Source organism: Hemitrygon akajei, chromosome 5 (genome assembly GCF_048418815.1).
Source record: "Hemitrygon akajei chromosome 5, sHemAka1.3, whole genome shotgun sequence".
In the NCBI taxonomy this organism is placed as follows: Eukaryota; Metazoa; Chordata; class Chondrichthyes; order Myliobatiformes; family Dasyatidae; genus Hemitrygon; species Hemitrygon akajei.
The window spans coordinates 124,355,063-124,379,930 of record NC_133128.1 but is presented as its reverse complement, the minus strand read 5'-3'; the positions used below and the strand labels follow the sequence as shown (position 1 = coordinate 124,379,930).

Sequence of the window (24,868 nt, the reverse complement as noted above, 5' to 3'; positions counted from 1 at the left end):
TTATTTATTGTAATGCCAGTACTGTTTTTGTGCACTTTATGCAGTCCAGTGTAGGTCTGTAGTCTAGTATAGCTTTCTCTGTGCTTTTTTTTTTATTACATAGTTCAGTCTAGTTTTTGTACTGTGTCATGTAAGCCATGGTCCTGAAAAACGTTGTCTCATTTTTACTATGTACTGTACCAGCAGTTATGGTCGAAATGACAATAAAAGTTGACTTGACTTGACTTTTAAAAGTCAGTTGGGCAAGTACATAGATAGGAAAGGTTTAGGAGGTTATGGGTTCAATTCTGGCAAGCAGGACAAGTTTGGATGTTGCATCTGTTTCTGTGCTGTATGACTATAAGACATACCTGAAAGATGGATAAAAACACAGGGTTTTTTCTTTGACAGAGATCTGCTATATTTGGTAAGGTACAGTCAGTTAGTGTCGTATTGAATGATATTCTAATTTCTTTTATAAACATTGATATGTTCAGCTGGTTGACCTATATTCCTGGCCTATGGAAAGGCCAGGAATAATCTCATCATGTATTTTGGACATGGCCTTTCAAAGATAGTTTCATTTTTGTTTTAGTGATTCACTCAGGAGATTCTTTCATTATTGTTTAGAAATTTGTAGTTTCACTATTTGAATCTAGAAGGCTTGTGCGGCAAAGCTGTAATCTGCTTTAATCTGCTTTAAAAGCCGGAAGAAGGATATAGTGTCATTCTAAATAACTGATTTATTGTTCTCGTATAGAAAATAAATCCGATGCAAAAAATGTTAACTTGATGCTTGTGAGCAGGAGGCATCGAGGATATTTACTGTATTTTCACCACTCTACACTAATGTTAATTGAGTTTGTTGTACAGATTTATGGATGTGTTCGGAGAAGATAATCCTGTTAAAGGAGAGCAGTCAGCTATAAATGGGGCACAGCTTTTTGGTGCAGAAATTCTAATTTAACCCACTATGCGAGGGAGTACTTGTTTGTGCCAAGCTTCTTTGGCTCATTGGGCTCTCATCTCAGTGTGTGATTGTATAGTTCCCTATCAGCATGGTGGTGCTCTGGTCCTGTTATCTCTTCCTTATTTACCTCTTGCTTTATCTCTCTTTTACTTTCCTCTGTAGTTTGCTCACTACCAGCAAAGAAAAGCGAAAGGTGACTGCTTGGATTCGGCGAAAAAGAAGAAGAGGAAGGGCCAGGCTGTCCACCAGGATGATCTTCTGCAGGAAGAGCAGTCGTTAGTTGAACAAGAGGGTGTAATCTTGGAACATAAGGTAAATGTGCACACAACCATTGCATTTTAAAGGTGAAGAGAGTAAACTAACCACAGCATTGTTTGATAAATAGAAAAGTAGACAAGCTTGTATTATTTAATATCCAGTATCTCTGAGATTTAAGTCTGTCCCATACATAAATCACCTAGCAACAAAAATGCAGCAAAATAATGGAAGGTGTTAATCTCTGTGATAATAGCTTTGTATCATCTTCAGCTGCTCAATTTTTGACACCTCCATAATAAAGAAGTGCACCACTGGTTGCTGAGCTGAAGGCGTTTCCATAGCAGTCTCGGGCAAAAGTTGCTAATTAAAATATTCCTTGTGTTCAACCATGTGTTGAGTTTGCAGATAATCTGATTGAGGTTTTATTACTATCTTGCTCAGTAAAGGATCTTGTTTTGCTGTTTACTCATTGCTGTTATATTTTTTCCATTTTGCTCTTTGGAATTAACTAACATCTTTTCAAAATAAGCTGTCCTTCGGTGTATAATATCTGTGAAAAATAAGTACTATCAGATTGATATGGCACTTAAGTGTATTGCTTTGCATGATTCCTGCCATTCTGTTAGGAGAAGCTAGATATTTTTATTTTGTATACTTAACATAGAACATTATACCACAGTGCAAGGCTATTTGCCCATGATGTTGTGCTGACCTTTTAATCTACTCTGAGATCAATCTAACCTTTTCCTTCTTACATAACCCTCCAGTTTTCTAAGAGTTCCTCAAATGTACATTTGACAGGGTGTGCTGTTGTGCAAGTAATTTGTGTTTCCAAAATCATTTTGTAATGAAAGCCAACCTGTTTGGTTGATTGTGTTCATTTAACCATTGTGTGCATTAGATGAATTAGTTCCTGCCATTTCCCTTCCAAGGTCTGAGAACAGCAGAGTTTAATATGACTTGGAGTAGATGCTCCCAACCTTCTTTATGCTGTGTACCAATACTATTAAGCAAGGGGTCAGTGAACCACAGGTTGGGAACCCTTGATGTAGAGGAACCCAATTATACAGAACAGTTTAAAAACCTTATTTGCTAATATCTTCTCAATTCTAGCTGTCTTTATACAGGTCCTACACAAGTGTAAAATTTTTGTGTTGTTAAATGAGCTAATAACTATTTATAACCATATAGCAATTACAGCATGGAAAGAGGCCATCTCGGCCCTTCTAGTCCATGCCGAATGCTTACTCTCACCTAGTCCCATCGACCTGCACTCAGCCCATAACCCTCCATTCCTTTCCCATCCTATTTGACTATCCAATTTGACTTTAAATGACAATATCAAACCTGCCTCTACCACTTCTATTGGAAACTCATTCCACACAGCTACCACTCTCTGAGTAAAGAAGTTCCCGCTCGTGTTACCCCTAAACTTTTGCTCCCTAACTCTCAACTCATGTCCTCTTGTTTGAATCTCCCCTACTCTCAATGGAAAAAGCCTATCCACGTCAACTCGATCTATCCCCCTCATTATTGTAAATACCTCTATCAAGTCCCCCCTCAACCTTATATGCTCCAAAGAATAAAGACCTAACTTGTAAACACGAGGAAATCTGCAGATGCTGGAAATTCAAACAACACACACAAAATGCTGGTGGAACACAGCAGGCCAGGCAGCATCTATAAGGAGAAGCACTGTCGACGTTTTGGGCCGAGACCCTTCATCAGGACTAAATGAAAGGAAAGATAGCAAGAGATTTGAAAGTAGTGGGGGGAGGGGGAAATGCGAAATGATAGGAGAAGACTGGAGGGGGTGGGATGAAGTTAAGAGCTGGGAAGGTGATTGGCGAAAGTGATACAGAGCTGGAGAAGGGAAAGGATCATGGGATGGGAGGCCTCGGGAGAAAGAAACGGGTGGGGGGGGGGGGGGGTGCCAGAGGGAGATGGAGAACAGGCAAACAACTAAATATGTCAGGGATGGGGTAAGAAGGGGAGGAGGGGCATTAACGGAAGTTAGAGAAGTCAATGTTCATGCCGTCAGGTTGGAGGCTACCCAGCCAGTATATAAGGTGCTGTTCCTCCAAGCTGAGTTTGGATTCATTTTGACAGTAGACCTAACTTGTTCAACCTTTCTCTGTAACTTAGGTGTTGAAACCCAGGTAACATTCTAGTAAATCTCCTCTGTACACTCTCTATTTTGTTGAAATCTTTCCTATAATTCGGTGACCAGAACTGTACACAATACTCCAAATTTGGCCTTACCAATGCCTTGTACAATTTTAACATTACATCCCAACTCCTATACTCAATGCTCTGATTTATAAAGGCCAACATACCAAAAGCTTTCTTCACCACCCTATCCACATGAGATTCCACCTTCAGGGAACTATGCACTGTTATTCCTACATCACTCTGTTCTACTGCATTCTTCAATGCCCTGCTATTTACCATGTATGTCCTATTTGGATTATTCCTACCAAAATGTAGCACCTCACACTTATCAGCATTAAACTCCATCTGCATTCTTTCAGCCCACTCTTCTAACTGGCCTAAATCTCTCTGCAAGCTTTGAAAACATACTTCATTATCCACAATGCCACCTATCTTAGTATCATCTGCATACTTACTAATCCAATTTAATGCATATGACAAACAACACTGGACCCAGTACAGATCCCTGAGGCACACTACTAGTCACCGGCCTCCAATCTGACAACAGTTATCCACCACTACTCTCTGGCATTTCCCATCCAGCCACTGTTGAATCCATTTTACTACTTCAATATTAATACCTAATGATTGAACCTTCCTAACTAACCTTCCGTGTGGAACCTTGTCAAAGGCCTTACTGAAGTCCATATAGACAACATCCACTGCTTTACCCTCATCAACTTTCCTAGTAGCCTCTTCAAAAAAATTCAATAAGATTTGTCAAACATGACCTTCCATGCACAAATCCATGTTGACTGTTCCTAATCAGACCCTGTCTATCCAGATAATTATATATAACATCTCTAAGAATGTCATAGAATCAAGGTTGAACCTGGGTCGCAGGAGCTATGAGGTTATTACTGCACCAGCTACACCACTATGCTGGTTGCACTTTACTTCCAAAAGTGACTAACTTAGGCATGTTCTTAAAAATACAGCATGGTAATGGGCCCTTCCAGCCTTGCGAGCCCTTGCTACCTAATTACACCCGTGTGACTGATTAATCTACTAACCCATACGTCTTTGGAATTTGGGTGGAAACCGGAGCACAAGGAAACCCTTGTGATCATGTACAGACTCCATACAGACAGTGACAGGAATTGAACCCAGCTGGGGCTGTAAAGTGTTATGCTACTATGCCAAAGGTGAATGGTATGAACCAAGATGATTCAACTGTCAGATTTTTGGTATTAAATAGTTGACAATAATGTACTTGAACAATCAACAAATCTATTCTGCCAATCAGTCAGATCAGAGTTGATCTGCACTGCTTCCATTTATTCTGTCAATGATTTTCCTTGCTGCTTGGCCATCATTGTGCAAATTCTAACAATTGTTTGGTTGAATAATCTCTTCTCGGACTTCCAGCGAGGTACAGCATTTTTATTTTGTCTTTGTTTCAGCTTTCCAGTGTGCGCAGATTTGGTTTGCTTTGTTCCGTTGTTGTGGTTAAAGCTCATTCTTGGTCCTACTCATGTTTATTTTCTGTTTTTTAATATTTTGCTCATCATTACTTTCCTCAGGCAAATGATGGACTGTTGAACAAAACAACAACAGAGGAAAGTAGAGCTGAGGTGAGCTGCTTATTCAAAAGTGGTTAAATTTCTGCCTGAGAAAATGCATCTTTTCTATTAGTTTGGCTGTGTCCTCGGAGCCAATTATGTTATATTTTTTCAACATTGCTGTTTTGTCATTCTCTCCTTGGTACGCTGCTTCAAAAAGTAAATGCAAGATGTTTGGCGTCTATAAAAATGCATGTACTTTATGATAAGTGATCACTTAAGATTTCTTCAATCCCTTAGTCTCTAGAATATGTCTTGCATCTGTAAACATTCACTCAAAAATCAGTAAATTCATGATTGATCATTTTGGATCTTGTTTTATAAAATATAGATATACCAAATATGTCCAGAAGTGTTTTTGGAAATGTTGTATTCAAATGTGGGTGGTTCTACCCATGTACTTTTCCTGGCAATCTTTAATTTTTAAAAGTCGGTATCATTTACTGTATATACAGTACTTGTTTCACTTCCGAAGTCAATGTGTGACCGTACATTTTTCTTTTGATTATGATATTCCTCTGACATTTCTCCTACCATTTACAATTTCCTGTCTTTTTCTTCTGAAGATAAGACTACAGTTTAGAGGCTTCCCTGCATCATATTCCAATGCACTCTGCACAAGCTTGGATATTATCATACTTATTATCTAAGTATGGAAGGGGAGGTCTGCCCAATCAAATATAGTACATCCAAAAGTATATCTTTTCAATAGTGGGCAATTGAAAGAGGGGGGTTTTGGTCAAATTTTTTTGCCCATTGTTATCATTTTGTTATTTTGATACCTTGGAAGTTTTTTTTATTATACATATTGAAGGTAAAATGTTACCAGTGTATTTTTATTTGATTTCATTTTTAACGTTAAGATGTTTGCATCACTTATTTGATATAAAATAAGTGCCAAGGACCTTCACAGCAAATGATCTCTTCCAGGAGGGCAATGTGAGTAATAATACTGAAAATAGCCAAACAGAACTAGAGATCTGCCAGCTGAAAGTAATTGAGCTTGAGGAACAATTGCACCAGAAAGAAGTGACTTTGGAGCAACTTGTCACTGAGATGGAAGAACTACAGAAACAACAGGGTACCCATCAAGTGTGCGAGCAGATGCAGCAGGTATGGAAGTATACACAGGTCGGAAATTGCTTAGATCGTCTTCTGCAACTTGATGAGCTTTGATTATAGACTACTCCTTGCTGTGCTTTATAGCTTAGAATTTATTGTTTTAATCTGTTTGGTGAAATAGCTTGGCATTTGACCACAGAGTTGCTCTTGCGCATTTTGACAGGAGAATTTGGCTTGTGACAAACACTGTTGCTGTGTATTTAGATGTGTCTTTTCAAAGAAATGTTTCTGGTAATTCATTTTTAGCTTAAATCTTTTGTAATGCTGTGCTTCATATTTTTACTGTTATGCTGTATGTATTTTTGGCAGCTCTGTAAGAGCATCCTGTTCTGTTTTCATGCTTGTTTGGGTTACTGTTGAAGATGAGAGAGGAGGAGAAATGTGTGTCATCCAATTAGGATGGTTGGATTAAGGGGAGATTTCTCTGGTGAGGGACACTTAAGGTTGGGCTTGGAGGTTTTGTTCGAGAGGAGATGGAGAGAGAAGACTCTGGGGAGAACTGGTCATAGCATACGATCTGGTGGGAGACCTGTTTGTTCGAGGTGGATTGCGAGTGACGTTCGGAAGGTGGTGTGTGCTTTCACGTTGACCGAGGGCCCAGCGCGCGAGTGACAGAAGTTCAAGATGAGTTCCAACTTGTGCACATTTAACTATTTAATCAGAATGGGTCTTTTAGTTTTTCTTTACTAACCTTTTAGTTAAGATTCATTAATATAATTCCTTTAATCATATGCAGTGTACTGTCTTTCATTTCGTATCAAGGTAGCAAATTACACAGCATCCACACAAACTGGGGTGTGGGGTGGGATTGAGCGCACTTCAATCTCACAAGTTTTGCGGGACTGGATATTGTCTTCCCTAGACTTATGCAGCCAAGGAAACCAGGGTGTTACATTTTATTCTTAACGATGCTGGGTTTGGGTATGTGGTTCTTCTATTTTTCAGAAGCATGAATACTAGCTTTTTATTTATCTCTTGCCTAAAGGATATTAAGATGAGCAAAGAATGCAATGTGCCAGATATCTAACACTGAAACTCTGGTCTGCTCTGAATGGAATCCTTTAACTAGCTTTTGGGAGATCTCCCTGCCACATCCCACTTACCCACTCCCTCTTATTACTAAGGAGTTCTTGAACAGATTGAAAATTAGGTTTGTGGTGAAGAAAAACAATCCAAGCCTCATGATTTTGTATGATTCAAAGAGTGCCCCTTGCTACCCAATGTCTACTGCTCCAAGGAATTGGGCACGAAGGACCAAATTAAAGGGGGCCAGTGTTCCCAAAGAATCTTGGTGCTAGATGAATTCACCAAAATGAAGAGAGTTTAAGCCATGGTAGAATCTTGATGAGCAATTTAAAGGTCATTACATTAGTGAAGCTGAAACCAATGTCCTCAGGAGGAATAGTAAGTGATTCAGTTATTTACCGTAGATTCCGGACTACAGAGCGCACCTGATTAAAAGCCGCTGGCTCTAATTTTAGAAATAAAATCAATTTTTTAATTGTACAGGCCGCACCGGATTTTAGGCCACACCGAATTTTCGGCCGCAGGTGTCCCACGTTGTAATATGAGATATTTACACAGAAAGATATTACACGTGAGGATTTTTTAACTTTTAACTAAATCCATATGGTAACAAAAACAAATACATATTGCAAATGCTTTTTTTCGAACCGTGCCCGTAACGCGGCTACTTTTAAATATATGTTGCGTATACTTCTTTACTGAACAACATTCCAATATCTCCTAACGACTGGTAAAAAATATATATACTGCAGCCTACCAGGAAAAGTTATTGATCGCCTTTAACTTAAAAGCAGCGTTCGCTCAGATCCAAAGCCACTCGCGTAATGCGCTCCCTCCCTCCGTCCCGTTTTATCGCAAACTGGCATTTTTCCCACAAGACGCGGCGAAACCGGGTGTGACGTCATAGCATCCCGCGATGTAGTACAGAAAACAAATATAGTTAAAACACTTCTAACTTTAACTAACAAATGAATTACTAAGCGAAAATATTATAAACTAAATAACTGCCATAAAGGCAGCACAATGCTTTTCTTCGAGTGTTTTCCATGTTGATGAGGGTGAGTACAAATGACTGATTTACAATAATTTAATTGTGAAAGTGCGCTTGATTTATCGTACAATTTCATTGGACCTCTGTGAACTACTCATCAATTTTATTGGTCTACTGTTATGAGGCAAAATGTTTACGAGGCGGCATGAAAAAAATCATGTATTAGCCGCTCCGTTTTAAAGGCCGCAAAGTTCAAAGCTGTTCAAAATGTGGGAAAAAAGTAGCGGCTTAAAATCCGGAATCTACGGTAATTTTTTAAGTCAAACTAAGAAACTGAATACATTAACTAACCAGTTCAATGAAAGGATATGATTCATTACTAGAAATGATAAATGAAATTCCATCCTTGATGTAGTGTTAGCATTTGTTCATTTTTAGATATACCACATTTAGGATATTTACACATTCATATGACAGTGTTGTAAAACTTTTTTTATTCATTTACTTGTAGGGTTTTTAAACTGAATTAATTTTAATAGATGTCACTGTTTCAAATGAATTGAATTAAGCATTGGTATTGGGTTTTCAGTTGAAAGTATGTCATGCTTGGAATTATGCGGTTGTTTCTTGCCTGTGCAGTTACTAAACCCGTTATGTAATGAAATTATAAGTGAAATGTCAGATTTCCTGTGGACAAAATTAATCTCCAAATAGAAGGTAAATGCAGTCTACCTTAGCTGTTTTCTTTCTCCCCCCACCCCCGAGGACAGCTTTCAATAAAGATTAAAGCACATTATCTGTTGGCTTTTTCCACCTCATTAAAGGCTAATTGAGTAAATTGTATATATTTGTAATGTACTTAAAATTGGATATTCATGATATTCTTGTCTGATAAGGAGCTGGAGACAGCAGTACAGGAACGGAATGACCTAATTAGCCAGTTGACTGATAACCTGCAGCAAGCCATTCAGAACAGAGATGAGGTACAGCAGGAAACATTGGAGTTAACCAATCAGATTCAGTCTTTACAGCAGCAATTACAGCAGGTAACATCTTCAAATGTACTGTATTAACAATTTTGGTCTTTTTAGGAAATGTCCAAACTTTCTGACTAATATATGGTAGAGCTCTGCAGTACAGGTTGTCAATAGTGGCTTGTTTAGTGATCCAAAATTAGCATTGAATATTTCCAGATCTGTATGCATGCCAAACAAAAGTTTTTTTTTCTTCTGTTTTAGAGAAGCATTTCAACCTCGTTCAGCACTGGATGAGAGAGGAAATAAGGGAATTTCCTCTCTACTGAAGCAAACTGATGTGCTGAGTACTTGCAGCATTTTTATGCGCTTGTATTTCAGATTTGCAGTGTCTGCAGTTTTCTCCTTTTCAGTTATATTGTTAATATTTTTGGAGCAATCATTCATGTGGTCTCTGTTAGATAAATTTGTATCTTATTACTGATCATTACACATTTATGCTGTGGTATGTATATAGGATATGAAACATTAATGTTAACATACATTACTTTGCAAAATCTTTTGTGTTCAAAACCTAGCATTAATGAAGTTGGGCAAAGTAGCTGTCGGGTGGCTGAAGAGGTAAAGAGCGATAGTGAATTTGAGGAAATTAGAGATGGAGTTTCAGAGATCAGTGGCTGGTCAGCAGAGTGCAAGTGACTTGGAAACCTGAGCATCCAATGATATCTGTAATAAAAGAATACAGAGTTCTGTGAAGATTTAGGAAAGGGCAAGGATTGCATAGGCTGTGTCAGGAAGAGAATTTCAAAGTTGTGGCATTGTTTGATCAGGCGTTATAGGTAATTGGAGTGTTGGGGTAACGTGTTAACAGCTGCAGTGAAGCATGATGCTGGAGCTAGAGCTTTGGATGAACTCTAGTATCTGGAATGTGGAATCCAGCAGACAGAATAGGTCAGTGAAATAATCAAGTTTGGAGGCAATAGAAAAGCAGATCTAGGAGTTTTAGCAGCAGATGGGTTGAGATAGAAGTTGGATCTGGGAATAACTGTTGAGGTGATTGCCTCAGTATTGAACAGGACGTTCTTCTGAAGCTCGGTTTTGGGATCAAATGCAATATTTACACATCGAATACTGGTGATCTGCGTGATAAGTCAGATGTTGGAAGCTGAATGTTAATCTGGATCCTAATGTCATTTCTTTAGATGATATCATCATGTTCTCATCTACGTGATCCTTGGAAGCCAGCAGAATTGATTCAAAATATTTTCGATTCACAATTGTTGCCTGACCTGTGTATTTGCAGTGAATTTTGTTTGTATTTAATTTTCATTCTGCTGTCGGTTTGTTATGATCGTATGTGTGGGGAAAGTGCCCAGTGATGCTACAAAATACATTTTGTTAAAATGGCTGCAGAATGTTTTAGTGCATAATTTTGTGCAGGTTGCATTGATAATATGATGCAAGCTGAACTGGTCCCTGGTTTTTGTGTGCTGGTAAGGGTGCTTTTAACATTAGCGTGTCTGGCCAACCCACTGATAGCTGAACACTACAAATGATAAAACCAATAAACCCTCTCAGCTGTTTCAGCAGCTACCGAAGATGTTATTGGTATCACTGATTGCAAGGGATTTGTGTACCATAAGTTCAAGTTTACTGTCTTCACCCATTCACATTTATACAGCTAAATGACACAGCATTCCACGATTACAGATAAAGCAAACAGTCACAGAACAATACTTTTGGTACAAGTTCTGGAGTGCGGCATGGCCTGAAGATTGAAGTGCATGGGATGTTGTCCTGTAGCCACGTTTCTGCAAGAACATGTATGCGGTAGTTACTTGTCTTGCGCTGTGTCAGCTGCAAGCAAGGCAGTCCAGTTTCTCTTCTAGGGTGTGAACACTGAAGAGCAGCACTGACAGGAGGTGCCAGACCCTAACCGAGGATGGATTCCCATGTGCCCACAATGCCTCTGTTCTCTCCAGAATGCATCCGACACCTCTGTCCCTGGGTGGCTGTAACAGAATAGAGCGTGGCATGAGGGCCTGGTCCATCCAACAGCCGAAGCCATGCAGCTCTCCTGCCATTAGTTTTACCAATATTCCAATATACCCAGTATCCATAGCAGAAAAACTGTTACCAAACCCTTGCAGGTTGGTAATTGTAAATTGTCGCATGATTAGGCTAGAATTGCATTGGGGGATTGCTGGGTGGCGTGGTTCAAAGGGCCTATTCTGTGCTGCATTTCAATAAATAAATGTTACCCCCCACACCCTGTTTCTTTGTAGAGAAAGTAAGAAACAAGCTATATTTTTATATATTAGTACTTGGACTGTGATGCCACCCAAGTAGCTGCTATGTGTTGATGAACTTATTTCAGCTCTCTTTATCTGTTTGCTGGGATTAAAATCATTTTCATGTTTGCTCTGGGTTCTACTGAAGAAACGTATTCATGAAGAATTTTTATACATAATCTTATTTTTCAGGCAAGCGATATTCTGAAAAATAAAAGTCCTGGACTTGCAGAGCTCTTTCAGGCTCAGCAACAGATTACGCTTTTCCAGCAGAGCCTTAAAGAGCAATGTGATCGTATGGAGACACTTGAACAACGAGCACATGATCTGGAGCTTCAACTGGAATGTTCAGAGAAGGTGAGAAGTAGCAGAACTGTCCAGCATTTTCACCATCTTCAACCTTCATGTTTCTGTTTACTGAATACTATTTGCATATGGAGATCCTGTCTGGCCATGTTCATTGATTAGTCATATGTACTTTTCAGATATAATGATATAATGGCTTTAAAATAATATTTTGGTTTTCATTTTCAGAAGTATAGAATTGAATAGCGGAAGACTATTAAGTTTGTGAGGATTTGGAAGACACTATATTTGTACTTTTGAAAGGGTTTTGAAGAGATGAAAGCAAAACTTAACCAGATGAGATCTGAAATGAGCAGTTCAAACAAAAAGATTGAATGTATTTGGCTCTTAGTTTTATGAAATATCGCCCCCTCTGTCTGTTGCCCCTGATTTCACCCTAGCTCAATCATGGGACAACTTACAGTGACCAATCAAAGCTACTGTCTGGTATGCATTTCAGCTGTGGGGTGGGGGGGGAGTCGAGCACCTGGAGAAACCCAAGTGTTCCAGCAAGTGGACATTCAGACTCCTCACAGGTGACGTCAGAATTGAATTCTGAACTCCATTCCAAGCTGTAGTAGCATTGTGCTGACCGCTGTGCTTCTCTACTCTGATATTCTGTAAGAGTAAGAGGAGTTAAAGAATTGAAGGTGCTTTAAATTGCGCAGGTATCCTTTTAGTGAAAAAAAAAACTGGAAAGAAGTTTTGAAATACAAAATAGTGCAGATGATGAAAGTCAGAAATAGAAACAGGAGATGCTGAAAACACTGGTGCTCTGGCTTCCTCTCATATCTGCCCCGTTATGGCGGGAGAGTTTCAAATTGAGGCAAAGATTCCTGAATGTAGCAACTATAGAAAGTAAAGCAAGTTTAGTAAACAGGATAGGTTGGGCAGGACTGGAATATTGAGTGCCTGATTGGCTAAACTGCATTTTGTTTTCTGAATGATAGAAGCCTGACAGATTAGGCAAATCAACTCAGACCCTGGGTAGGCACATCAGAGTGTGATGTTATAGTAGAAACCTATTGCAAAATGTGTAGGACTGGCTGCTCAATGTTCTGGGGGTACGATAGAACTGGAAGTAAGAGAGCGGGAAAGTTGTGCTTTTGGATTCAAGTTTGTTTGTTTACATTCTTCAGTACCAAAGTGTGAAGGAGAATGAAATGATTGTTACTCTTGATCCAATGAAGCATTTAAAAAATAAAGTGAACATTAAGAGCACATCAAAACAAAAAGAAAAAATGCAATAAATATAAAACCAATTTTATAAAACACAACATGCAAGTAACTTTTTTTATTTACATAAAGTGCCACTAGATCATGTGTATGTAGTGGTGGTGGGGTGAATTAATGGGTGGAGGTGTTGATCAGTTTGACGTCTTGGGGGAAGTGATTGTTTCTTGAGTCTAGTGGCCTTGGAGTAGATGCTGTGTATCCTCTTTCCTGATGGGATGGGATCAAACAGTCAATAAGCAGGATGGATGGGATTCTTCATGATATTGCTGCCCTTTTTCCATCACCTTTCTGTTAATATGTCCTTGATGGCTGGTAATGCGTTGGGCAGTTTTGACTACCCGTTGTAGAGCCCTCCTGTCTGCCGCAGTGCATTTTCTATATCACATGGTGATGTGGATTGATTTGGGGAGAACATCTCAGCATTTTATTGGGAGAATGTTCAGTGAGGTTATATGGATAGAACTTTGAAACAAAAGGCGTGATCGCAAAGAGCTGTCGGAATGATGGGGTTGTAATAGCAGGAGAATGTAGTTTCCCTAATGTTGACTGAGATGGACATGGTTCTAAGTAGTAGTGCAGCACTTTGGGGCCAATGACCATAATCCTATCAGTTTTAAAATAGTTATGGAAAAAGGTAAGACTTGTGAACAAGTTAAAGCTGTAACTTTGGCATTAGACAGGAACTTGTGAAATTTGATCAAGGTAGGGTATCGGCAAGTAAGGGGGTGCCTGGCAGGCAGGAGGCTTCTAAAAGTGAGAAAGAATGGACTCATGGCTCTTCCTGTTCGAGTGAAGAGCAAAGCCGGCAAGATTAGGGCATCTTGGCCAAATAGGGATATTGACACTTTGGCCTGGAAAAAGGAAGAGGCATTTGTCAGATGTAGACGGCTTGTGATTGAGCAAATCATTTTGATGGGTACAAGGCATGTAGGAGCAGATGTAAGAGGGAAATCAGGAAGGTAAAAAGAGGACTCAAGGTAGTATTGGCAGTAGAAACCAAAAAGATTCTAAGTATAGTAAAAACAAAAAGATAATTGGGTCCATTTAAGGGTCAGTGTGGTAATTTATTCATGGAGCCACTAGAGACAGACAAAGAATTAAATTAATATCTTTTGTCTATATTAATAAATATAAATAAATGGTAGGATTTTGAGGAATGCAGTAGAACAAAGTGGTCTAGGAATAATGGTGCATAGTTCCCTGAAGGTGGAATCTCATGTGGATAGGGTGGTGAAGAAAGCTTTTGGTATGCTGGCCTTTATAAATCAGAGCATTGAGTATAGGAGTTGGAATGTAATGTTAAAATTGTACAAGGCATTGGTGAGGCCAAATTTGGAGTATTGTGTACAGTTCTGGTCACCGAATTATAGGAAAGATGTCAACAAAATAGAGTACAGAGGAGATTTACTAGAATGTTACCTGGGTTTCAGCACCTAAGTTACAGAGAAAGGTTGAACAAGTTAGATGTTTATTCTTTGGAGTGTAGAAGGTTGAGGGGGGACTTGATAGAGGTATTTAAAATTATGAGGGGGATAGATAGAGTTGACGTGGATAGGTTTTTTCCATTGAGAGTAGGGGAGATTCAAACGAGGACATGAGTTGAGAGTTAAGGGGTAAAAGTTTAGGGGTAACATGAGGGGGAACTTATTTACTCAGAGTGGTAGCTGTGTGGAACGAGTTTCCAATAGAAGTGGTAGAGGCAGGTTTGATATTGTCATTTAAAGTCAAATTGGATAGGCATATGGGCAGGAAAGGAATGGAGGGTTATGGGCTGAGTGCAGGTAGATGGGACTGGGTGAGAGTAAGCGTTCGGCATGGACTAGAAGGGCTGAGATGGCCTGTTTCCGTGCTGTAATTGTTGTATGGTTATATTGACTGTAGAGAAGGTCATGGAAGATGGGGAATTCAGGGAAGAGAACATATTGAAAAATATCCTATTATAGAAGAGAAGGAGCTGGCAGTCTTGAAGTGCATAAAGGTAGATAAATCTTCTGAGCCTGACCAAGAGTATCCAAAGACATTGTGAAAACTAGGCAAAAAAAATTGTTGAAGCCCCGGCAGAGAGATTTATATCACAGTTAGCCATGGGTGAGGTACCAGAAGAGTGGAGGGTGGCTACTGTTGTGCTTTCAATTAAGAAGTGCTGCTGGGACAAGCCAAGGAATTGCAGGTGATGAGCCTAAAGGGAAAGTTACAGGAAGAGATTGTGAGAGATTGGTTTAGGGTAATCAGGATAGCATTGTGTGGGAAATTGATTAAATTTGGAAGACACGAGTATTTTGAAGAGGTTGATCAAGTGGATTGACAAGGGCAGGACTGTAGATGTGCACATGCTTTTGACAAATTCCTACCTAGTGTTTCTGAAGGTGATCCAGGATAAGCTAAGATTGACTTGGTGGAAAGAATCAAAGGGTTCTTTTTCCGGTTGGAGGTCTGGCCAGTGGTTATGCCATAGCGATGGGTGATGGGCTTCCTATTTGTCATCTTTATAAAAAAATTTGGATGAAAATGTAGTTGGCATGATTAATAAGTTTACAGATAGTACAAAAATCAGTGGTGTAGTGGCCATTGAAGGAGTTTGTCTAAGGTTACACAGGATTCAGATAAACTGGGAAATTGGGCAGAGGAATGGCAAATGAACTTTCCCTGGAGTGAAGGAAACTGAGGCATGACTTGTTAGAGATAGACAAAATTATCAAAGGTACAGATGAGGCGGGTGGTCACAGTCTTTCTCCCAGAGTAGGAGAGTCTAAAACTTAGAGAGCATATGTTAAGGTGAGAGGGAAAGGATTTTAAAGGAAATGTAAGGGACAAATTTTTCCCCCACAGAGGGTGGTGAGTTAATGGAATGAACCAGAGGCAGGTACACTTAGAATGTTTATAAGATAAATTGACAGGTTCTTGAATAGGAAAGGATTTAGGGGAATTTGGGGTATTTCAGGCAATTGGGATGAGCTCAAGATGGTATCTTAGGCAGCATGGGTGACTTGGGCTGAAGGGTTTGTTTCTGTGCTGGGTAACTGATTCTCTGACTCCCATTAAAACTAGTTTGAATGAGAATGGAAGAGAACACAGGTGTTATGCTCTTATTACCATTTTCTGAGATTCTGTTTTGTTTCTTTTTAAGAATGCCAAAGACAAAGAGAACTGTCTTGTTCAGCAGCAGAAAATTACTGAAAATACTATGCAACAATTAAATCAATGGATAGAAGAAAAAGAAGAAACCATCAGAGAGTTAAGGGAAAAGCTGAACAATAAAGAGAGCTGCATATCACAGCTGCGTGACTCACTGACTGTCTGGCATCAAGAGGTTTCTGAATTAAATAATGTTGAATCTGCCAATAAACAGAGGCAACAGCGGTCGCCAGAAGAAATTAGAGAGCAAATAGAAAATGATGAAGACCTGCAAAACCAATTTGGTCAAAAAGATACTTTGTGGTATGTAGAACAACTGAGGGTTGATCTAGAGGCAATGCAGAGAAGGGAAATATCTCAGTTAAAACGTGAGCTGTGTGAACAAACAAAGCAAGAAATTGATGAACTAAATATTAAGCATAAAGCTGAGCTTGATTTGTTACAGAGTCAAATTCAGAACTATGGTGATAGTGATCAGATAAAAAACTTAAACAAATTGATCACTGAACTTACTGAGAAACTACAAGGATCTTGTCTGGAGAAAGAAGAGCTCCAACGAAAATTAGAAAATATGATGTCTTCCCCACAGGAGAAGAATGAAGTTTGTGAGATAGACAAATGTTTGATGAAAGATTTGGAAGAACAGATTAATATGTACAAATCTGAAAAAGAACATTTGAATGCTTGCTTGGCTCAAGAAAGAGAAGTGAACAGAGAGCTGCGAATCCAACATGAACATGAAATCACAAACTATAGTATCAAATTGGAAATGATGGAGAGGGAGAAGGACGAAGTGTTAAGTAGGCTGGCTGAATCTCAGGAAGTCGAGCTTGAGCAGCTTAAAACCAAAATGCTGTTTAGTCATGAAGCAGAATTAACCAAACTTCGGGAAGATCTGGAAACACAGTATGCTGTAAAGACAGGAGCACTTAGAAAGGAAATAGAAGACCTGAAAGTGAGTTTACACAGCACAGAATTGCAGAGAAATGATGTATCTGAAAATTTGGACCAAGAGAAGTTCATTTTGATAGAGAAATGTACGGAATTAACAAAAGAGCTGCAACAAAGAAGGTTGGAATTGGAGAAGATGCATATGGAAGCTAAAATGTCAGCCACTCAAACAAGGGAAGCCGAACAGAAATGGAAAGCAGCGTTGGAGGAACTCTCAAGTCTTCGGTTAGAATTAGAAAAGGAAAGTGCAGAACGATTACATTGTGAAGAACAATTGAAGCACATGGTTCATGAGAGTAAAAGATATGAACTGGAGAGCCAGCCTTTGATAACTGTAGAAGATAAAGTGAGAAAGGAGAAAGAAAGTGACTTAGAAATAATCAAAGAGATGGTGAAAGATTTGAAGCAGGAGAATCAGTTGTTGCTGGTTCAGCTAAGAGAACAGGAGCAGCTAGTCAAAGAAGTTCAAGAACAGAAACTCGCTGCAGATTCAGTGACCAGTGAAGTACAAGCCCTGTTTGGTCGTCAGCTCACTGCATTGCAGAGCCAACGGGATCAACTGCAGGATCATCTTGATGCCCAAAAAACCAAGAGCGAAACAATATCTGAACTCCTGGGGCAGAAAACCATGCAGGAGGACTCGCTGTGCAGAGAGCTTGAAGAAACTGAGGCCAAATTGAGGGAAAGTGAAGAACATGTGAAGCAACTAACTGATGAAAAAATAAAGCTTGAAAGTATGGTTCTGTCAAATGCAACTGATTTATCAAGGATTGAAGAAGTGCTTGCTAAAGTCAAAGCTGAAAATGATTGTTTGGAGAAGGACAAAGGGGATTTGCTTGACAAATTTCAAGATCTAGAACACAAAATGCATTCTAAGATCCTAGCTGCGGACAATGATTTGAAAGGTAAAGTTACTGAACTGCAGAAGTTAAAGGCAGTCATAGAGGAACGGGAGGCTCTACATCTTCAGCAAACATCTGCGCTGAAACTGGAGATCAGCAATCAAAACAAAGCTCTACATGAAGTAGAGCAAAGCCACAGTGAAAGGATGCGTTCCCTCCTGCGGCAACATGAAGAGAGACTAAGTAGTGCTGTGGAGGAGGCTCGTAAGGAAGTGACTGTTCAATATGAAGAAGAATTAAGTAAAATGGAAGAGCTATACCTATCTGATATTACAAATTTAAAATCAGAACACCAGAAAGAGGTATTTCTGATTATCATCAAACACTTGAAAGGATTTTGTAATTATTTGAGATAGTTGATCTAAAGAATAGATATCTGGGGTTTTGGATTTCTGCCCTGTTTCTGCTTGAAGTCCTCAGGCACAATCCTCAGGGATCGCTCCCTGCACGACTCCCTTGTCCATTCGTCCCTCCCATCCCTTCCCACCGATCTCCCTCCTGGCACTTATCCTTGTAAGTGGAACAAGTGCTGCACCTGCCTTTATATTTCCTTCCTCACCACCATTCAGGGCCCCAGACAGTCCTTCCAGGTGAGGCGACACTTCACCTGTGAATAAGCTGGTGTGATATACTGCATCTGGTGCTCCCGGTGTGGCCTTTTATATATTGGTGAGACCTGACGCAGATTGGGAGACTGTTTTGCTGAACACCTATGCTTTGTCCGCCAGAGAAAGCAGGTTCTCCCAGTGGCCACACATTTTAATTCCACGTCCCATTCCCATTCTGATATGTCTATCCATATCCTCCTCTACTGTCAAGATGAAGCCACACTCGGGTGTGGCTGAGGAGCAACACCTTATATTCCATCTGGGTAGCTTCCAACCTGATGGCATGAACATTGATTTCTCTAACTTCCGTTAATGCCCCTCCTCCCCTTATTACCCCATCCCTAATTTATTTATTTATACCGCCCTTTTCCCCCTTTTTTTTTCTCTCTCTGTCCCTCTCACAATCACTCCTTGCCTGCTCTCCATCTCCCTCTGGTACTCCCCTTCACTTTTCTTTCTCCTGAGGCCTCCCGTCCCATGATCCTTTCCCTTCTCTAGCTCTGTATCCCTTTTGCCAAACACCTTTCCAGCTCTTAGCTTCATCCCTTCCCTTCCTGTCTTCTATCATTTCGCATTTCCCCTCCCCCTCCCACTTTCAAATCGCTTACTGTCTCTTTTTCAGTTGGTACTGACGAAGGGACTCGGCCTGAAACGTCGACTGTACTTCCTATAGATGCTGCCTGGCCTGCTGTGTACCACCAGCATTTTGTGTGTGTTGCTTGAATTTCCTCGTGTTTACAATCTGTTATTACGCCTTTTCAGCATTTTATTTTTGTTTTTAATAGCCCTATGAATGTTTTGACTTTAATCTAGAACCTTAGAGAAGGGTACATCTTCATTTTGTATGCTTTAATGGTCTGCAGAAATCCAGTCAAATGTTATTTCAGCAGACCTGCTTAGTAATTTGAGGATTTTGTAGCTTGAGCTAAATTGCCTTTACAATATATGGAAGTAAATGGAAAGTGTTGAGTTAGTGATGGGGGTGCAGTGTGTATTTTTGTGATATTCTTTTGCTCTTTCCTTTAACTGTTTTCTTTTTAGTTAGATGAATTGAATGCAGAAATGAAGAAAAAAGTACTTGACTTGCAAGAAAAGCAGGAATGTGAAAGGAGGAAGCAGATTGGGTTGATTAAACAGGCAAGTGTGTACGGTACATGTAGATGATTTACTGTAGGCTTCTGTTTGCTGCTTTTAAATGTCTCATTAGAGGTGGTTGTATTATTGAGTTGTCCACTCAGTGGCTCCTTGTTGGAGCAACTCAATTTATAAAAGCATGCAGACATGGACAGGAGGTTCAATTCTTGTTCAAACCAAGCATCAGAAGGGGAAGAAGTGTGATCAAGTGACTTTGACCATGAAATGATTATTGGTGTAGGATGGATTGGATTGTCTAAGTATCTCAGAAACTATTGATCTTCTGGGATTGACATGCACAATAGTCTCTAGAGTTTACAGAGAATGGTGCAGAGAAACAAATAAAATCCGTGAATGTCAGTTCTGAGGGCAAAAACGCCTTGCTAATGAGAGATGTCAGAGGAGACTGGCCAGACTGGTTCAAGCTGACCAGAGGGCGATAGAATGGTTATTTTTCATTACAGCAGTGGTGTGCAGAAGAGCATCTCTGATTTGCTATAGGCATCTGTTTGCTGCTTTAAATGCTTCATTGGAAATAGTTGTATTATTTAGATACTTGTGACAATGGTGTACTTCGCCTAGGTCTCTTCAGAACAAGAGGATGTTGGAATTTCTTTTGAAGTATAACTTTATTACTAATTGATGTACTCACAAGTTGCAGTTCTATTATTTTTGAAAGTTAGCTTTTGGTATGCTGGCCTTTATAAATCAGAGCAGTGAGTATAGGAGTTGGGATGTAATGTTAAAATTGTACAAGGCATTGGTGAGGCCAAATTTGGAGTATTGTGTACAGTTCTGGTCACCGAATTATAGGAAAGATGTCAACAAAATAGAGAGAGTACAGAGGAGATTTACTAGAATGTTACCTGGGTTTCAGCACCCTAAGTTACAGAGGAAGGTTGAACAAGTTAGGTCTTTATTCTTTGGAGCATAGAAGGTTGAGGGGGGACTTGATAGAGGTATTTAAAATTATGAGGGGGATAGATAGAGTTGACGTGAATAGGCTTTTTTCCATTGAGAGTAGGGGAGATTCAAACAAGAGGACATGAGTTGAGAGTTAAGGGGCAAAAATTTAGGGGTAACATGAGGGGGAACTTCTTTACTCGGAGAGTGGTAGCTGTGTGGAACGAGCTTCTAATAGAAGTGGTAGAGGCAGGTTCGATATTGTCATTTAAAGTAAAGTTGGATAGGTATATGGACAGGAAAGGAACGGAGGGTTATGGGCTGAGTGCGGGTTAGTGGGACTAGGTGAGATTAAGCGTTCAGCACGGACTAGAAGGGCCGAGATGGCCTGTTTCCGAGATGTAATTGTTATATGGTTATATGATCTTACCATAAGTTGCTGAAACCAGGTATCTGACTTTTAGATGGTTAATTAATTGCCTTTACTAAAGTTTTCTGTGGTGTATAACAAGAATTCCAAGCATACGGAGGGTTGATATTGTATCTGTAAAGCATTGGGAGTAGTGGAGGTAGATTCAATTACAGTGTTTAAAATGGAGCTGGATACGTATCTGAAAAGAGGACTTGAGCTATTGTAGAGAGAGGGCTAGTTACCTGGCCAGCCTGGACTCAACCTGCCAATTAGCCACCTTCAGTGTAATGGCCACTCTGTGACTCTTTGAGTAGACAAGAAAAGGAAAGGAGCAATTTGAGATTGGCTTTAATTGAAAATAAATCTGCTCAGCCACTTTTATTGCCATCCTGTTAATCTCATGGGTCCATAGAACTTGGGTCAAATTTAAGGGCACCAAGGCATTCATACTTGCAGTACCAGAACAATGGAGCGCAATATCAATATACAAATCAGGAATAGAAATGAGCCATTTGGTTCCACTATTCTGATGTTATTGTAACTTCATCTCTGCATCCTCCGTTTACCACGGTGATGTTTTGTCACATTGCTTTTTGACAAAATATCCAGTTAGTACTTCCACCACCCCTTTGAGGGCAAGAATTCCAAAGAAAGGCCTTCAAGAGACAAATCTGCTTGTTGATCTTTAATTGGTGATCTCATTGATAATTTACACAACTAAAATATAATTCCCTATCTTGTATTCATTTCCCCAAGGGGTTATTAGTAACATTCTGTTAGCTTTCCCAATTGCCTTCCACACTAGCTTTTGAGAATCATGTGCAAAGGTACACAGATCTCTCTTCACCCCTATTTCTCATCCTTTTATTTTTAAGAAGTTCTGCCAAAGTGGACAAGTTTGCAATTTCCCATATCATGCTGAGTTTGCCAGAATGAGACACTGCAACTATAACCTCGTGGCTTGTTCACAGTTGTCTACATCTGTCTTGGTAGTTGTGAAAGCCTTGAACTGAGTGCTATTAACTCATAGCTGGGGAATTTGTTTTGTGAAGTTGCATTTGAGGAAAACCATTGTACTTGAGACTGGAAATACAAGTAATGAGAGTGTGTGTGTGTTTATGTATATTTTCAAGAATGTTGACTATTGTTTGTTGACATGCCTACCATGTGTGAAACTCTAAAAGCAGAGAGATGTTGACTGTGTTCTATCTGTTTAGTCCTAGGGAAATGTCAATAACGGCTTCATAAAATATTGTCTGCAGCTGACTTTTGTGGTTGAAGCAGTCTTGGAAACGTAAACAATTGTTATTATTACTTGTAGGTTCATGAACGGGAACATGATCGAGAGATGAATACACTGATTAATAAGCACAAAGAAGAAATGGAGCAGCAGCGAGCAAAACTGACTCAAGAACAGCAGGTTCTTTTCGATGACATCCGGATTCGTATGGACACAGCTCATGAAGCAGAGTTATGCCAAGCTCGGCTTCAGATGCAGGTGAGTTCTCATTGGTGAAAGATGGAAGTGGCGGAAGCTACTCCTTATTTGGGTTTTGAGCGCTGGACTGACTGGTTTGCTGTATAGTGTTCCCTGTACGTTGTTCTGAGAAGGTAGCTGAGGGTGCAGCTGCTTGAACTGCTGTGGCAGTCGCGCACCTTGTAATTTCATCAGTATTCACCAAGATTCTGGAGTGTTGAAACATCATGAAAGAGAGATGACAGATTAATGTGTACCCTGGAACCTGAAGATGATTCTACGGTTATGCTCTTTGATATTACACACTAAAGGTATCGTGGATTTTTGAAACTGAGTAATTTAATTTGGCATTTAAATGTGAGAAATTTTATCTACATATAATTTTAAATTTAACCATGGCCATCTGAGATGTGAGCTGTTGTTTATGTAAAAAATAATCATTGGAAACATTGGCACTAGAATTTGGAAATGTCTCTTGTTCATCTGCAGATCTTAATGCTTTAATGAAAGCAAAATATTTGCTGTATTTCCAAAATCAGCTGCCTTTGGGCAATTTGATATTCATCTCAACTAATATTTTTATTTTAATCATGGCTGTCATGGACTTAATAGTTTGGATGGTAATTTATGTTGTGGGGTAACTTGGTTTTGTCCTGTAATCAATTTGGTTATTTTATAAATAGCCCCCAGTTCTGCATTAAGGCATGGAGCTGTGACAGAATTATGAAACCAGATTTCACTATTCTCAACAAACAAGACAAAATCTGCAGATGCTGGAAATTCAATCAACACACAAAAAGTGCTGGAGGAACTCAGTAAGCCAGGCAACATCTATGGAAAAGGGTATAGTCGAAGTTTCGGGCTGATACCCTTCAGCAGGACTGGAGGAAAAAAGATGAGTAGATTTAAAAGGTGATAGGTGAAATGGAGTGGGAGGGGTGAAGTAAAGAGCTGCAAAGTTGATTGGTGAAAGAGATACAGGGCTGGAGAAGGAGGTATCTAATAGGAGAGGACAGAAGGCCATGGAAGAAAGAAAAGGTGGGAGGAGCACCAGAGGGAAGTGATGGGCAGGCGAGGAGATAAGGTAAGAGAGGGAAAAGGGGATGAGGAATGGTGAAGGGGGGGTGGCATTACCAGAAGTTCAAGAAATCAATGTTCGTGCCATCAGGTTGGAGGCTGTCCAGATGGAATATGGGGTGTTGTTCCTCTAACCTGAGTGTGGCCTCGTCGCGACAGTAGAGGGGGCCGTGGACAGACATATGGGACTGGGAAGTGGAATTGAAATGGGTAGTCACTGGGAGATCCCGCTGCCTCTGGCAGATGGAGTTTTAGGTGCTTGGCGAAGCAGTCTCCCAATCTACATCAGCTCTCACCACTTCACTTCACCTCACCACTACACTCTTTCTGTCAAGAAATGGGATCTCCCAGTAGCCACCCATTTTATTTCCACTTCCCATTGCCATTCTGATGTATCTATTGATGGCCGCCTCTACTGTCGCAATGAGGCCACACTCAGGTTGGAGGAACAACACATCATATAACGTCTGTGTAACCTCCAACCTGATAGCATGAGCATTGAGTTCTCAAATTTCCTCTTATGCATCCTTCACCATTCCCCATTCCCTTTTCCCTCCCTCTGATGCTCCTCCCTCCTTCCATGGCCTGCTGTCTTCTATTAGGTACCCCCTTCTCTGCCATTTATCTCTTTCACCAATCTACTTCCCTGCTCTTTACTTCACCCCTCCTCCTCCTCCTGGTTTCATCTATCACCTTGTTTTTCTCCCTCCCCTCCCCCTCCTCTTTACTTGACTCCATCTTTTTTTTTCTCCAGTCCTGCTGAAGGGTCTTGACCCCAAAAAATTGACTACACTCTTTTCCATAGATGCTGCCTGGCCTGCTGAGTTCCTCCAGCACTTTGTGTGTGTTGCTTCATTATTTTCAAATCTTTGACCATGGGGCTATTCTAGCATATTGGAAATTTAATAAAGTGGTATTGCTGTTTTGTTTAAAATAAAACACAAGCAGAACAGATGGGCAGTAGCTACCTGCCAGTCAGTTTAATGTCTTAATTAACAAATTATTGGAAAAGTATTTTCTATATTCATGGAGACGCAGATTAATCAAAGACAGTGAGTGAAGAATCGTTCGGGGAAGCAGAGTCCGTCCAGTATGGATTTATTTTTGAGGAGCTTATGCTGGTTGATGAGACTATCATATTTAATGCAGTTATGTAAATTTTACTGAGGCATTTAACAAAAAATCCCACAGCAGAATGATTGGGAAAGTAAGCCCATGGGATTCAAGCATAACTTGATAAATAGATTAAAAATTGATTCAGTGGCCAAGGACAAAGGGAGTTTAATTTCTCCCTGTGAATGCGC

The 24,868-nt window shown here is 39.9% G+C and overlaps 1 protein-coding gene across 7 annotated transcripts in view; it reads left to right on the top strand.

Moving 5' to 3' along the window:
- pcnt (pericentrin) overlaps positions 1-24,868 on the top strand; it is a 215,085-nt gene that overhangs the window by 8,531 nt on the left and 181,686 nt on the right. For all 7 annotated transcript variants that reach the window (XM_073046383.1, XM_073046379.1, XM_073046380.1 and 4 more), the window contains exons 2-9: positions 1,112-1,261; positions 4,942-4,992; positions 5,911-6,093; positions 9,016-9,165; positions 11,577-11,741; positions 16,093-18,255; positions 19,603-19,698; positions 22,332-22,508. In XM_073046383.1, coding sequence (XP_072902484.1) covers positions 1,112-1,261; positions 4,942-4,992; positions 5,911-6,093; positions 9,016-9,165; positions 11,577-11,741; positions 16,093-18,255; positions 19,603-19,698; positions 22,332-22,508 — 3,135 coding nt within the window. The remainder of the gene's footprint in view (positions 1-1,111; positions 1,262-4,941; positions 4,993-5,910; positions 6,094-9,015; positions 9,166-11,576; positions 11,742-16,092; positions 18,256-19,602; positions 19,699-22,331; positions 22,509-24,868) is intronic.